This window comes from Uloborus diversus, chromosome 4, assembly GCF_026930045.1.
Source record: "Uloborus diversus isolate 005 chromosome 4, Udiv.v.3.1, whole genome shotgun sequence".
Classification (NCBI taxonomy): domain Eukaryota; kingdom Metazoa; phylum Arthropoda; class Arachnida; order Araneae; family Uloboridae; genus Uloborus; species Uloborus diversus.
Genome location: NC_072734.1, coordinates 21,026,889 through 21,043,585, shown reverse-complemented (window position 1 = coordinate 21,043,585; position 16,697 = coordinate 21,026,889). Strand labels below are relative to the sequence as shown.

Below are 16,697 nucleotides of genomic sequence, written 5' to 3'. Positions count from 1 at the left end.
CATTTTTTTCTGGCAAGGGACTATATGATAAACTTTTTAGTACATCAATATATCTTTCATCAATAACAGAAAACCTACGTGCATTTCTAACATGTTTTGGGAGAAATGAAGGTCTAAGTCTTCGCACATTCATTGTTAAGCCAGATTGGATTGAAACACCACTAATTCAACATTAGTGTGAACAAATTAGCGATTAAAACGGCAGCAACCCTGAACCGGTGTGTGTACATCGGAGCAGTATCAATGGATCTCGTTTAAAGAAAAATACTAAACCGGTTTAATGATGTGGGATGCACACCGGTTTTTGGCGATGCATCACCCAGCCTTCGTATGTCAGACAAAATAATGTATTCATATTAATTTTGAAGTATGGTCATAATATTTTCATTAGCATTCAAGTTACAAAATCTGTCTGACCGTCGATTACATGGAAAGGCTAATATCCGGTTTATAGGTGGAAATGGACGTATCTATTAGTTTATAGGGATGTTAGTTGGTTTGCTACAGGTGTGCACTTTTTCCTATTATTTTGCCTTAGTTTTGTAAAAATGAAAATTTGCTCACAGCAACATTTTTTAAATCTAAAGTTTATTCGATCTATATTCTCACGGCAAAAATTGATTTATTTAATCACAACAAAGTTTTGAGATTACCATTTTGCTTTTACGTTCCTGAACGAAATGAAAATATTTTCTTTTCTTTTTGTTGTTTCCATGGTAACTATTTTTGTTTTCCCTTACTTTATTTTATAGAATGCAATAAATGAATAAGGAAAACGCATGCATCAAAATCCCATCGCTATTTCCCCTTCTCTACTGCTAGATTCATTCAGATGGAATCCTCTTTACTTGGCAGATTGCCAAATTACATACAATGCGTGGTCAAACAGTATTAGATATGTTCAAGTTATTTTTTTTTTGAGCAATTTTCCTTGAATAAAACCACAATTATCGTCTTAAAAATTTTATTCTTTGGAAGAACACAATATACAAATTTCTGATCCAATGTTATTTGGTAAAATAACATGGCCAGATACATGGACAGCTTAACAACATAAATCTAAAATTTGTTTTTGGTACCTAAAAACAGTGACACCCTATAATATTTTAACTGCTCAGATATACAAACTAAAACATTTCATAACTACAATTGTCAAGCTTCCAATAACAGGGAACTTATACTTACAATATTTAAACAATAACACCAGTTCATATAACTTATAAAATCAAAAAATCTGTTATAATAAATGATAAATTTATTCAACCTAAATTATAAAAATATCACAGAAAATGTCTAGAATTTTTTTAATACTTTTTTATACAAATTTTTGAAACAACATGACTTTCAGTTCATTTTGTTTAATAAAATGCAAAAACACAACCATATTCAGCCTCCTGTACCAATGGTATAAGAAATATAAATTTCAAAGTCATTTTATGTTCACTACGCATGAAATTTTTGATTAATGACCAATGTTTTGTAAACATGTGCTTTTAAGCTTTTTTTTTTTTTTTTGCAAGCTGATTAGTCAATGCATTCAAACATATATATGATAAAAGAAAACCTTTGTAAATTTTCTTTAGGATAGCATAGAATAAACTTTTAGATGTATCTTTTCGGATGAGTTAAAGAAAGTATTTCAACTTTGTTACTTTCTTTTAGGTGGAATGCTTAAATACTGGCAGTAAAGTAAAAAATGGCATAAAAATATTCACAGAATAATTTCTTTGGGTTATTGTGTTTTTAATAATTCAAGTGCTGACATTTGGTATTTACAGAACCCAGAATCTTGTGTACACAGATGAAAATAATATGTACAAATGTCGGCAAAAAGTACTCTTAACAGTAAGCTGCTAAGATAAATATTTTTAAAATTTTATAGCTTGTATAGATATATACTGTATTAAAAGGCTCTTTTCTCAGAATACCCTCTAGTACATGTCTAAAACTATTTGGAGAAGTTTAGGCAGGATTATTATATATTAAGTTTAGCCATTAAAAGCTTGGATTAATAATACACATATGCGCATTTACAACATAGGTGTCAAATATAAGTATGGCTCAAGATAGTGCACATACATATGTATATGTGTATAGATAAATACGTATGTATATTAAATCTGGAAAGATTATCAGCAGGTGTTGTGGGGGAAATGTGATTTTAATATTATAAGACTGCATGATTTGACTTAGCTAATCAAAAGTAAACTCCTCATCTTAAAGTTTGGTTAAAATTCTTTCGATAATTTCGTTAGTACATGATGAATTCAAAATGCAAAAAATATTTTAAAATATACCTATTTTTAGGAACACCGAACAAATTCATCACTTTTCCTTTATTAAAAATTCAAATTGCTTTCTGGAAACTTAGGCCCTTTATCAATCTGTTAATATTGATAAAAAGTTTCCCCAATGTATAATAGATTAAAATATTTTTATAAGTTTTCTTCCTTCAACATTTTGAGTTAAAATATTTTTAAACGTTAAAACTAAGACAAATAGACTTAAAAATTTGGGTTGAATTACCAACCGAATGAATTCTTTTCACTGGAGAATTATGTCACTTAATACTGGCCAATAAATATAACAAAAAAATTAAAAACAAAATAGTAATGCACTTTTCTGCAGTCATTTTATAAATAAAATCATTTAAGGACTTAAAATATGCTAGAAAGACAAAAGGACGGCATTTAAGAAAAAAAAGTAATGAAGGATATTAGATGCAAATCTCTGACTGCAGTGAAAATTCATTAAACATCGTATATTTTCAAAAACCATGGTAGGAAGCCTTTTAACTATACACTACTTGGAAACTTGAGTTACAGAAACCAACAATTTTCTCTAGCTGTAAATTTTTCCCTCTCAGGAGAGAACCAGGTGTTGAAAAGTCTGTTCTCACACAGTCTTTCTCGAGAAAATTCCTCTGCAAATGCATACTATGACTCCATATGCATAGTATGAGGACAAACTCTTGTGATCTTCCTCGTTGACGATCACTGCCAATTGGTGCATTTCACGTAAGTTAAAAGGTACGGTTTCATTTCTTCCCTCTGGCGGAACTGCCGCGCATTTTCCCGTCCCTGCTGCGGCTGCGGGCCTTGGAAGAATTCCACTGTCCTCCACCGAGAGAGTGATTGTCCGATCTGCTGTGACTCTTGTGGACAGAAATGTCTAGAAATTAGAAAAATTATTGATGCAGTTTGTGATAGATAAAATCAATGTTAATGATTGAGGGAATTGTAAAAGCATATCACCCTCGTGTTCTGAAGTTACAAAGATGCTTCTTTCAAGGAAAAAGAAAAAGGCGCTTTTGACGTTAAGTACAAGGATGGATCCAGAAAGTATTCAAGGAGGGGATGATTGATTTTCTCATATACTTACGATTTTAGAAATTCCTGAACCTCAGCCCCTTAACATCATGGAAGATCGTTTCAATTCAAAGTTTTTTTTTTTTTTTTGGAGCTTCCATTTCTAAAAAAAATTCTAGAGGGGTGTACTTTACCGCATCCTTTACCTTAACGTTTTCAAAGGTGTCCTATAATTGCTTTTTTCGACTAATTCAAAAAACTTTCCTGGGGAGAGTCGCGAACCCTGTCTAATATCGTCCAAAAATGGAATTTTCGGGTCTCTGAAAAATGTCACATACTAAGTTCCGATCCGCGATCTCTGTGACTCTGGAAGGGCTGAGTGACCTTGATCCACTTTCGAGTTTTAGTAAGACTATTTCAGTCCTTTTGTCAGGGTTCATACTCTATTTGGATGAAAAAATTCCATGACTTTTCCAAGACTTTTTCATGACTTCAATGAAAATTTTCATGACCTCGTTATACGAAGAGAATAGCACTATTTAATCTCAAACTTGGTAATATTTGGAAATGAGCATTAGCAAAACGTCTATATGAATGCCACAGCCTCATTGAAGCACTTACTCGTAATGGAAAAAATATAAGTGCACACTTAAAAAACTAAACTATTCTTATTTGTCTTCATCATATAAATTTAAGTAAAGTAAAAATGCAGCGAGGCGAATATGAAGATGCTTAAATGTCTGATATTTTTTTTAAAAAACAGGCAGAATAATATTGAATGGGACAAAGGTTGAATGAGTCATCACTAAGTTTCAATAAATTTGCTTCAAAAGTTACCTTTTAGTGTCAACAGTGCCTTTAATCATCCACGTAACTTGACAGTATTTTGGTTCTTTGAATAAAGCCACATAGTTTGGTCCTTTATGTTTCTAAACTAGAACTTTTTTGAAAAAACCATTCATTAATGAATCAATCTTCTGATTCAAAAGTATATTTGTTTTAATTACAAATTTGTATATTTTCAAATGTATATAAATTAATTGGTTCAGAAATTCCAGAACACGTTTAATTCCCGACATTGAACGTAGCAGTGGGTCGTATGGATTAGTTTTGTGTGTCGTATGCTGGGCACTACTGTTTTAGAGCATTAGAATTCCTCTTTTTCTGTATTCTATCGCCTGACTTAAGATCTTTATTTTCTAAAACATTCAACAAATTAAGATAAACTCTGATAAATTTAATAATCAAGTCCTTACGAGTGATGGAATCGAACTCGCATGCAATTGAATTGCTTTTTTTTTTTGAGTGGGCGTGGCAAAACTAAGAACGTGAAATTTTGCTACTACAGAATATCTTAATATATAAAAATCAATGTCCTGAGATAACATGTGTATATATATATATATATATATATATATATATATATATACAACGCACAGCCAATATCGCTGGAGCCTCAGACTTGAAATTTGGCAGGCATGTCCACATAATTACGAAAGTATCCACTAAGAAAGGATTTTTCGAAATATCAATTAGTTCAGGAGAAATTATCCAAAAGCCCTTAATTTCTGTGAAATTAAAACCTGTCATTGAAATTTAAATCCCTTATTTTCGGAGGCTTTCCTCCATTCATCATTATTCAGTACTTCATCTCAACTTTTGGTCGATAGCGAATTTTAAATTTGATATTGTTTTTGTTTCTCATGTGATTCTTCGAGACTTTTCGGAAGTCAAATAATAATCTTTCTGTCTTTTGCTTTCATTTTTTCAAAACTAAAAACGAAATGTTTAAGAACATCATCACAGGCGGACTATCCTTTTGAATTTAAAAGAGTGCAGTTTCCTGTAAAAGTTTGCTTTGCAATAACCGTTAATAAATCACAAGGACAGACATTAAAAGTAGCAGGGATCAATTTAAGGGAAGACTTTTTCAACACGGCAAATTTTATGTAGCTTGCTCCTAAGTCATCAAGCAGCTTAATAATTTTAGCACCAGAAAAAAAAAAAACTAAAAATGTTGTATACAAAGAAGTTCTTGCTTAAACATAGGTATAACAATAAAATGTGGATGGCCTGTGTTTGCAAAGATAATACTTTAAAAGGATCGTTAATAACAGTTAAAGATCGGTTAAGGACAAGGGCATATATATAAGGAGTCCAAGGGCCCCGGGATCCTCCCAAAATTAGAAAAAAATATAGCTAATAAGTAATTATTATATGGCATTTTCAAAACTAGGTGCACCAAGCACTGTTAACCCCTGCTAATTCCATTACCCGAGCAATGCTGGGTACGGGAATGCTAGTGAAACATAAGAAGTGTTCAAAATAACAGTAAATTCAAAATATATATATATAAGTGATGTCCAGGCAGTAAAATCACATCGCAAAAAATGGCAAGCAGCTGCGACAGGAGTGGATGCAATGAGATTTCTAAATTCAGATTTGATTTTTGGATCTTTCAATTTTCGACTTTTAATAGCTTTTATGTGCTATACTGTTAAATCACTCAAGATTTCTAATGCTCCTTTAGCTGCTGTTCTTTTCTCTTTGTCCAGGAAATTTTTCCATGACTTGAAATAAATTTCCATGACTTTCAATGAAAATTTCAATTTTCCATGACTTTTCCAGATCTGAAATTCTGTTATTTTTTTTTCCCATGACTTTCCAGGATTTCCATGACCCGTACGAAACCTGTCTTGTTACACCAGTTGGGGTGCTCATTAAAATGTATCACTTGAATGTCTAATTGGAAAGCAATTTGCTTCCTTGGAAAAGATTAAATCTTGTTTTCCCCCCTTTTGTGGCAAAGGGATGAATCTATTGGAGTTCTGGGAGGAGTTTTTATCCTCAAAACACCTCCTGTGGCTGTGCCACAAAGGAAAGAAGAGTACTTATCTCTTCCCACATAGTGCCTTATTATACAGCCTAAAATTCCTTTTTCTGGGGGGCAGAAACCTACACAATGCCGTGGCTCTGAAAACTTTTATATTTACCTTCTTTGCTCCTCTTAGATAGGTTGTTAGATGAAGCTGAAGTACTCCGAGCTGCTCTCATATCTCTGCCCCTTCTGTCGACAACAAGTTTATCTGGTCGCACAAAAATACCAAAACGAGGTTTGCATTCAAAGTAACGAGTGCCATTAACAGTTCCATCATTTTTACCTATGAATAAAAAAAAATATTATCAGAATTTTTAATGAAAGGAGACAGACCATTTCTTTAAATAGGATAGTTTTGTTAGAGATGCACAGAATATTAGGTTGGTACTCATATTAAGCAAATAAAAGTGAACATTTAATTCCGCCGACCACATATTTTTCTGTACAATAAATGAAAGTAATAGAAGAAGTACCATTGTACAGCTGATATTATCACAATCAAAGTAATTTTAATGTAAGAGAAAGAACTTGGACATTACATTTCAATTTCATTGCTTTTCAAATTTTCTTAAATCTTATGACGCATTATGTCGGTGTTATTATTACAAACTCATTTCCATTATTAATTTAATTTTTATGGTAAATAAATTTAGAACTGAACTGCTTTTAAATTGGTATAAAATAAAAATATTACCGTTAAAAGAATTTAACTAGACATTCAGTATTCAGCAAAATGTGGTATTATCTATAATTTTTGTACAGTAGATAGATCTTTGAGATTATGAACTACTACAAAAAGAAAAAAAAATACAGTAGAATACCTTTATAACGCCAACCTATATAACGCAATTCTCTATAAACCGCCCAACTTTTCGGAAGTAAACAATAGGGGTTGAAGTTTAAAAAATCCCTCTGTTTTGCATTGCAAACATAAAAATTATTAGGCAAATTAAATTTTGAAACAGTTTTTTACCTTCCCATCATAATTCAAAGTTTTTAAATGAAAATTATTATTCATAGTAAAAACAATATCAGATTGCTCTTAAAAATGCAGCTGTTACGCAAACCACGAAGCTACCAGAAGTACAAGATAATTCACTTTCATTTGATTGTGAAACATATTTATTTGTGAATAACTAATTCTGTAATCAGTGCTTTACTATTCATTGCTGATAAAACCCACTCTGAAGTGCTAATATAGATATATTCTGAATATTAGTTTCAAAATTTGTGAAATGACCTATATAACGCCAAAACCTGTATAACGCAAAAGCTCTGGTCCCAAGGTGTGCATTATAATGGTCTTCTACTGTATTTATTCCTATAAAATACTTGTCTTTAGACATTTTTATTTGGCCTGGTACAGCATTTTTCAAGAAAATAAAAAATATGAAACACGAAAAAAAAATTCATAACAAATAAAAACTAATGACGAAATATAATTCAAATTACTATGTGAAAAATTAATATATTATTGAACATATACAAATTAAAACATCTTTCAAATGTTGGTTAGTGAAATGCCTGGATTTTGCAGACTTATGGCTTACGTTCGACGAGCACGAACGGTTGGTTAATCACGTGACAGCAATGACGTCAGTGGTTACTAACCGGTTGTTCATGAACCAATGCTTCATCGAACGCTTTCGGTTGATCACCAGTTACTTGCGCAGACATAACGCTGACAAATATATGCAGGTGAAAAATACATATAATTGGTCAAAAATGTCACGTGGTTCTATCAAACAATCAACCAGCTAGAGTTGAGATCGGCTGGTAGATCAACCGGTGAGGCTCATAAAACGACATCGGAAGCAACCAGTTAATTGGTAGCTCACAAGAATGTTGCGGTTAGCAACCGGTTACTCATTGGTCGACCAGTGAGGTTCGTTGAACGCAAGCATGCAGTGTGGACAGCAAGATTTGAGCACTTGCCATGTACTTGTAAGTGAAGATTTCAATTAAATTTCATTAAAAACTAATTTTAACATAATTACACATACATTCTTAAATATTTCAAAAAAAAAAAAAGATGTTTCAAGAACTCTTGAGCTCTAAAAGTAATTAATTTACCAGTGGGAGTATCCAGTTCCACTCCGGCCCATGGCCCAGATGCAAAATGTGTTGGACCCAGATAAGCAACAACTCCGGTCTTATTGTAGGGAGAAATCATAACGCTTTCACCAACAGTCAGCCAAGATGGGAATTTCATCTCCACAGCTGACTCACGGCAAAGTTCCCCTAATTTAACAAGACAAAATGTTTAAATAAAGAGGTAGAGACGTCAAAAACAATGACACATTGACCCAAAATTTGATGTCAGTTAAAAAATGATTTCATTAAAAAACAGGTTATGGTACATATAATGCTAAAATGAGTGTTAAAATACAAGCGGAAAAATTAGTTACAAGGTTAAAATACTGACTAAAGCTGTACAATATTGACTAAACCCTCACTGATTTTTGAAAATACTGCCCATCTTTAGCATAATAATTGACATTGTTGTGCTTTGTAAAATAGATGCTCCTTTTATTCTGCAGTGTGAGGCAGTTTGAAGTAAACTTAAATCATAAACTGTTGATTTACAGTAGGAAATGACATATGCATGATATTTTGTTATAATATAATGATAGACTTTTACTGTTTGTAACAAGGAAAATATATTTAAAGATCTCCTAAGCATTTAAGACATTATGAAATTATTAAGGAAAGTTTTTCAATGCTATACACAAAACATTATATCTTGGACCACTGAAACCAAAAAGCACAAAATTCAAAATATTGATAAATCGTACAACTACCTATGTTTTTTTTAAAAAGCTCTTGAGAAATTTATTAGCATGTACAGAAATCAACATGTTTTTAAAAAAAAGAAAAAAAGAAAGATTGTTGTTAAAAAATAATGAAAACTGCGTGAATTCTTCTGCGAACAATTTGGAATTACGACAAACCTTTTACATTTCAAAAAAATGCCTTCTCTTCCGTGATTTCTGTATTTTTAAAAGAGATGTTAGACAATGGTGTTCCTATAGAGTTATACTCCATATACGCCGTATACTCTCAAACTTTTTTTTAGACATATAGCTATTTCGACACAATTTTTTTTTAGACCTCAAGCGTCAAAAATTTTCATATTATGACATGTTATGTATATGATCGCATACACATATTGTGCATAACTAATTACTGGAAGTATACCCTCAAAAAAATTGATGGGAACAACACTGATGTTAGCACCTCTGTATTACAATGGCGTTTGAGTTTGCCATGTGAACTTAGAATTATGCCAAGGATATTTGTTGTATGATGTGTAAATGATTGAGGTAAAACACCAGTAGTGGCCACTTCAAGGTTTAAAATGCACTAGTAATGGTCACAGTGAAGTATATTTTTAAACTGTGGGTCTACAATATTAATTGCCCATCTTGAAACTCAATGAGCATATTATAGCCCAACTCTTTCTAAATCATCAAAATTTCTAAAAATGCCAAAATTTCAATTTTAATCAATTTTTTCTCAAACCTCAAATTTGATCCAGTAGCGGCTACTCCAAAATCTGAAAATTTCAGCAGTGGCCATCTGACATTCCCACGTCTAAAGAATTTACATTGCTTACTTTAAATTCAAATAATTAATGAATAAAATTGATTCAATATGATAGTTACATTAAGTACCAACAAAAAATCACATTATTGTTGTTAAGCAGCTATTTGAGGAAGTAGAGCTGCTAGAGAAAAACTAATTTCTATTCAGAGCCCCAAACATATCTAAAATCAGTTCTCAAATTCTGGGCACCAAACAAAAAACATTATTTTGTCCCCCTCAGTAATCTGAAATAAATAGGAGTTCCTATTTTTATCACATAGTTATGCTTTTTTTGAACTGAAAAACTGCTTCTATCAACTTCAAAAAAGGAATAAAAAATTTTTCATTATCTCTGAATTTTGTCCATTAAGCAAATGACGAAAACACTCATTTGAAATCCTTAATTGACTTTTACCTATTCTCATTTAATTCTATATGCAGTTTTACCACCCAAACTTATATTTCATTAAATAACCATTAAAAGAATAGTTCAATCATAACTCACCATCTGAAGATCCTTGGGAGTGTGTTTCTGCGTTTGTATCTACATGTGGATCTAAAAGTTCAGGTTCCAGACACAGCTAAAACAAAAATCAGTGAAATCAGAACATAAACATTGCCCATTATAAAAACAAGACAATCTAAATACTTACTGTGTCTCCCTCACTGGTAATGTTATTGCTGTTATTGTTGTGATAATCTTCTATAAATTCTGGATTTGTTTGCTCATACTGAGTCTGGTGGTCATCACTAAAGATAAAAAGTGTTTCAAATAATTAAGATGATATCTTAAATTAATATTAATCAATCATGAAATTCTAAGAAATGAAATGTTAGATATTCTTTTAATCAATACAAACATAACTAAATTTCAAAATACAGCTTGGACAAAGAGTTTTATTTCATAATCGACATAAGTACAGTCAAACCTCGCAATAGCGGACACCGTTCGGACCAAAGTTGATGTCTGTTAACGGGGAGTGTCCGCTATTGAAGAGTCTAAATTTACAATGAACTTTTAATTTTTTATTGTAAACCTGCACATACAGTGTATAATTAAATTAAATTAATGTAGTGCTTATATAAGTATACTCAATACTTAGTGCTTACATAAGCATACTTAATAGTCTACATAAGTTACCCAATAAGTAAATAATCCACTGAATATTTCGGGAAAATAAAATAGGAAGGCATTTTTTATGTGCTACATCATTTATTTAAAAAAATTGTTAAAACTGTTTGCTTTGCATGGTTACAGGTATAATAAACTCTTTTTTCCAAATAAATTTTTAGCTTGTTGGCTAGTTCAAATCCTCATAATCATCCGTCTTCATGAAAAATTGCTCTAAACTTTGAGTGAGCATCTTTATTATTGGCTACTGTATAGCGAAATGTCCTCTCTATTTTGTCATAATCTTCCTCTTTGTTTTCTTCTCCTAATGTTCAATCGTTCAGTTCCGGAAGACTGGTGATGTCGAAGTTTACCTTTTCAGTAACCAAATTAGTGTCAGTGCACAAGTACTCCTCAATTTCTATAGAGGAATCAATCGGCTACTTTTCACTTATTAATCTGGCAATACTGTGCTGATTCCTCATCAGTGTCTGGAGGGAAAGGACACGGCGCTGACGCTCGTCTCCCAAAATTTAGTGGGAGAAGGGCGGGGGGGGGGGGGGGCGTATACTGTTAAGATGTACCAGCGTTTTTTTCTTTTTGAATGAATCCCTCTCCCATGCGAACTGATAAAAGAAAGTACTGTGTGAAAGGAGAAAGTTTTTTTTTCTTCTGATTTTTGCTGGAATTTCATGCATGGAATGAAAACAAAACTTTTATAAGCTTTGATTCAAAAGTTCGACTTGTATGACTCCTGTTTTCAGAGAAATAGGGTTGTTAATCCCCTAGTCCCAGAACATCGTAAAGGAGTAGAAAAATGCTTACAACAAAAAAGCAGTGCTGAGCAAAATCTTGTCAGACACAGAAAAAATAAAATGAAACTCGGCTGATTTACTGTACGTTAACTGGAATGCCCGATAACGAGGAGTGAAATACATTAGACACCCATCTCGAGGGTCTGGGGATTCAGAACAGTTCGCTAACGGGGAGTGTCCGTTAAGGGAGGTTTTACTGTATTACAAAACTTTTTTTTTTTGCATTTTTTTTAGAATTTCAAAGAATCTTTTTATCAATGCTAATGATGTGAACTTCAGGGATGCAAGAGAACCTCAATCAAAACTTATATCCCTTGAAGCTCACATCTTTTGCTTGATAAAATAGTTCCTTGTTACCCAAAACCATGGAATAGCAAAAAAGGGGAGAAATTTTCTACAAATGACAACACCCAAAAATGGTGAAAAAACTTCACTTTTCCACCATGATCATTACTTCAGTATGTTGGGTAATGTTGCTTTGATGATGAGAAGGTGGGGTTTGTATGGTACCAGCACCTCTACTTCCACAGTAATTAAAGACCAAAGCTGATAATGTCCTTTTTCTCCCACAGTATTTCAGTATCACTGGAGTGATTGGTTACTCCATACAAAAAATATTTTTATTTCAAAATACAATGAAACTTCTCTGGAGCAACCACCCCTCATTCCGTAAAAATCATTCATTAAGAGAGTTGGTCGCTCATTAGATTGCTGAAAAACAGAAATTTTATATGTAATTAATAAAAACAATTGTTTATGCTTTTATTTACTGAATGTTGCTTTTAGGAACAATCGCATTTTTTAGAAAAAAAAAAAAAAAGGAAACTTTAACTCTAGATTCACCAAAGGTAGAACCTTTCATTCTTTTCTATGCAAGATTTTTCTAGTGGTACCTCTTTTCAAATTTTATTTTTAATTCAGAAGGTGAACTTTTATCTTGCATGCTCCCTGAACTTGATACTATGAAGTTTAGTGGAAGTTATATGGAAAATTTGCCGGACTAGCAGGGGGAGGGATGGGCTGTCATATACTAAACTTAGTCATTAACTTAATATGAAAAAAACCCAAATAACTCAATTTCATCTATGACGGTACAAGCACCTAATAAAAAGTATGTGATAACTTTAGGCACATTGTATGTGCATTAAGGAAAGGCAAAGGGAAAAAAAGCTGAACTTGATTTTAGATCAGACTACAAAATGCATTTTCCTTTTTTTAATAAACACATACTTGGCAACTGTAATCTCATGAATAAAATCAGAATCTCTGAAATCTTCTGTCACACTGTGTATAGAAATAGAATCTTCACTGGATGCTGGAGTTGTAGAGAGGGCTTGAGATCCATACCCACTGGAAATCATACTTGGTGTACCCACTTTAGGCTACAAAAATGAGGGAAAAAATTAATACTTATAATTAAAAAACGCACTTCTTTTCTACAAAATTAATTATTGACAACATTAAGGAGCTTCTGAAATTTGTAAGAGAATATATTTGGTTTGGACAGGACATTTAAAGAAAAAAAAAATATTGTAAAGCAACAATGGGGGAGGAGGAGAATTTTTATTAATGGGTCAGTTAAATAAATAGTAGTTCCAGCAGTTGAGAAAAAAAAAAAACAAATGTAATATACTGCACTGGGCAGATAAACAGCAGTATCTGCAAAAATGAGTCTTCGAGATATTTAAAGAAACGCATTTCGGATTCAATACTAACCATAGCGAAATGTTGGAATTGAAACCTTTTCATGCTTTTTATTTCCAGTGGAAACCCTAGAATAAATCTAATGTACAATAGATGACAAAAATGCAAAAAAAAGTTAAAAATTTGCAAGTACTGCTTATCTGCCCATAGCAGTATAAGTTTCTGTTAGTTTTCAATTATAAAAACATTCTTTGCGATTAAAAAACAAAAATCGCTTCAGTTTTTTTTCTTCCAAGTTTAGTACTTCAGTTGAAATAACTATTCATGCCTTATATCTCCCGAGTTCATTCAGAAAATCGGTAGCAAAAAATAATCTCAATAGATAAATTAAAGATTGTTTCATATTTCACTCTTGAGGGAATGAAATATAGTATAACTATTGTTTTTCCTCCTCATAATATATAGCCCTTTCTTTAATTGTGAATACAGTAGACCCTTGTTTTACATGGATTTATTCTATGCGGTTTTGATTAAATGTGGTTTAAGATTTGACTCCTTTATTTTATTTTTCACGGATGAGTTTCGTTTTACGTTGATGCGGTAATGCAAACGGATAAATTTTCCCCTCTTTCAAAATCCAAACGCCTAAAGATTGCAGATTACACGTAATCAACTGCATTTTGGTGTGCTAATAATCGAGCTTGGGCCACTGAAGACATTTTATGCGATTGGTTAAAGTAAGGTTATTAAACTCACACAATTCAGAACTCACTGAAAGAAGAGCTTTTAGGAGTAATAAAGGGAGGCAAAAACCGACGAGGATACTGACGTCAGTGACGCACAACCAAAAACGTTCACATTAAAAATTTTGAGATATTCCTACACTGTAGAAATGGTCTTTCTGATTTGTTAGTGAAGGAAGATTTCTATCATGGAAATGACGCTAGTGATCATGGATGCGTTAATGCTCTGCAAAGAATTACACAAAAAAAATTCTTAATGTGAATGCCAAAAAGATTATCATAGCCAGCTCCTCATTATAAACAGAATACAAAATTAATTTATGTTTTCTTTATGCAAGTTTTGCATAAAAGTCGATATAAGTACACATTAAACTTATTATACAATTAGTCATCACTAGAATGAAGTATTTCGTTATTTACGGAACCAAACCCCATTTTAACAATAGTATTAGGTCTCAATTTATGAGGTTTTGATTTACACAGCATTTCCGTCGAACATAACTCCAGCGTAAAAGGAGGGTCTACTGTACTTTCAAAAAATACAATAACCCATGAAAAAAAAAACTAAAATGAAAAATAAAAATATGTACCAAAAGAGTGAAATTAAATCTCAAAGATCTATTTCAAACAAATCTAAGAAAGTTCTTCTGCCTTTATATAGGAGTTTAGTAAGACCTCATTTGGAGTATGCTGTTCAGTTTTGGTCGCCTTATCTGAAGAAAGATATTTTTGTATTGGAAAGGGTTCAAAGAAGGGTAACTAAATTAGTAAGGGGACTCTCAGATTTAGATTATGATACCAGACTTAATAGGCTTAACATGTATAGCCTGGAGCAAAGGAGAGTCAGAGGGGACATGATTCAGTTATTTAAATTTATCAAAATGAAAGATGTAAATGGATTAAATTTTTGCGGGGAAAGCAGGACAAGGGGTCATTGTTTTAAGCTATTTAAATCTCAGGCTAACCTGGAAATCAGGAAAAACTACTACTTTAGCAGGGTCGTGGGCACTTGGAATAGCTTACCGGAAGAGGCGGTAATGAGCAAGGGAGTGGATAGCTTTAAGAGGGCCATTGATCTTCATTGGGGACTAATTAATTGACTAGGACCAGCCTAGCTGGGCCCAGTGCCTGTTGCTGGTCGTCACATTTGTATTTGTATTTGTATAATACAAAATAAATAATAATTTTGAATTTTTGTGTGAAATAATTGTTATTTTTGTTTTTCTCAAGACTACCACCGCCTCTTGGTTGGATGCAGCAGCAATGATAGGTTGGAAGTTAATGCATTAATAATTCAATTACTTGTATGTCTCCAATGCTGTCAGGAGTCTCTAAGGTCCTTCTTTTTTCTATTATGTCTGCAGTTTCGGTGTTTGTCCTAGAAATTTCTTCTGTTTGATGTGATTGAAAGTCGTGAAATTCTTCTTCACAATTATCAAATTTTGCAGCCAAATTTTGCACACAAGTTTCATCCCTTAACTAATAAGAATAAAACAACATGTGAATTTTCAAGTAATATGTTTCTAAACATCATAGCATGATCAAAATCAATTTTGATATTGTCAGACAAATAAGTATATTGGAGATGACCATATTTTAAAGAACTAACATAATTATGTTCAAAGTTGAACAATGTATGCAACAACATCAAAAGATGCACAAATTGGCAACACATTTCGTAAATATGCTTAAGAGTTAGAAAGGACTCTTTTTATGAATGAAAAGTCGTCTGGTACGAAAGCTTTTGTCGAATGTCTTAGCATCCATCAGCTTTTTTTATATCTTTTTGTACTGAAATGGGGTTCTTTTTTATCTGGAATTTCTTGAAAATTTGTAGTTTTTTAACATCGTTGTTAAATTGTTGTTTAACATTGTTGCATGTGAACAGAATTTTTTTTATTATGCATAAGATTCATATTCATGTAATATAGAATTGTTATGTATTGAAATATCTTGATACATTCATAAATCAAGACATTATAAAATAATTTATACCTTTTAGAAAGATACTCAATTTTTTTCAATAAAAGGTTTCATTACTAAATAAACTATAGAGAAGAAATTTCATTTCAAAATATTAAAATTGGCAAAAGTGATCATAAATAGATATTTATAGCAATTAAGACATTTATCTATATTGAATGATAGCATTGTTATAATAAATATGGATAGCTTAGAACCGTAGCACCCAACTTTTTTTACCCGAGGGCGACACCACCTACTACGATGAATCTTGCAGGCCAGAACACATATAAAAGTAATAGATTTTAAATTCTTTTCTATAGATAATGTAGGAAAATGTAGAAAAGGAATAAAAAGTTAAAAACAAGAACTTTTTACCATTACAACATGCCAATTTTACGGATATGAGTTTTAGAAACCAATTTCCAACATTTTGGCTTCAAATTTACAACAAAAATACCGAATAAAGACTATCTGTTGTCTCAGGAGATTCCAGAATATATTTTGCGGTTCCTAACATTGAACATAATAACGAGCCATATCGATTGGCTTGCTGATTTTACCACATTTCCCCACAGACCTGGCTTAGAATGATAGTGGCTACAAATTGAGTTCAGCAAGGGTTGGGGTTCCTCTATTAAGTATACCAAT

The 16,697-nt window shown here is 32.2% G+C and overlaps 1 protein-coding gene across 2 annotated transcripts in view; it reads right to left on the bottom strand.

Moving 5' to 3' along the window:
• Positions 1-947: 947 nt before the first annotated feature.
• The window catches only part of LOC129221132 (kinesin-like protein KIF13A), a 209,222-nt gene continuing 193,472 nt past the window's right edge, over positions 948-16,697 (bottom strand). For both annotated transcript variants that reach the window (XM_054855576.1, XM_054855577.1), the window contains 7 exons: positions 15,387-15,563; positions 12,928-13,079; positions 10,425-10,521; positions 10,277-10,352; positions 8,260-8,427; positions 6,302-6,469; positions 948-3,171 (listed from right to left, as the gene is read on the bottom strand). In XM_054855576.1, the coding sequence (XP_054711551.1) occupies positions 3,038-3,171; positions 6,302-6,469; positions 8,260-8,427; positions 10,277-10,352; positions 10,425-10,521; positions 12,928-13,079; positions 15,387-15,563 (972 nt within the window). In that variant the 3' untranslated portion in view covers positions 948-3,037. The remainder of the gene's footprint in view (positions 3,172-6,301; positions 6,470-8,259; positions 8,428-10,276; positions 10,353-10,424; positions 10,522-12,927; positions 13,080-15,386; positions 15,564-16,697) is intronic.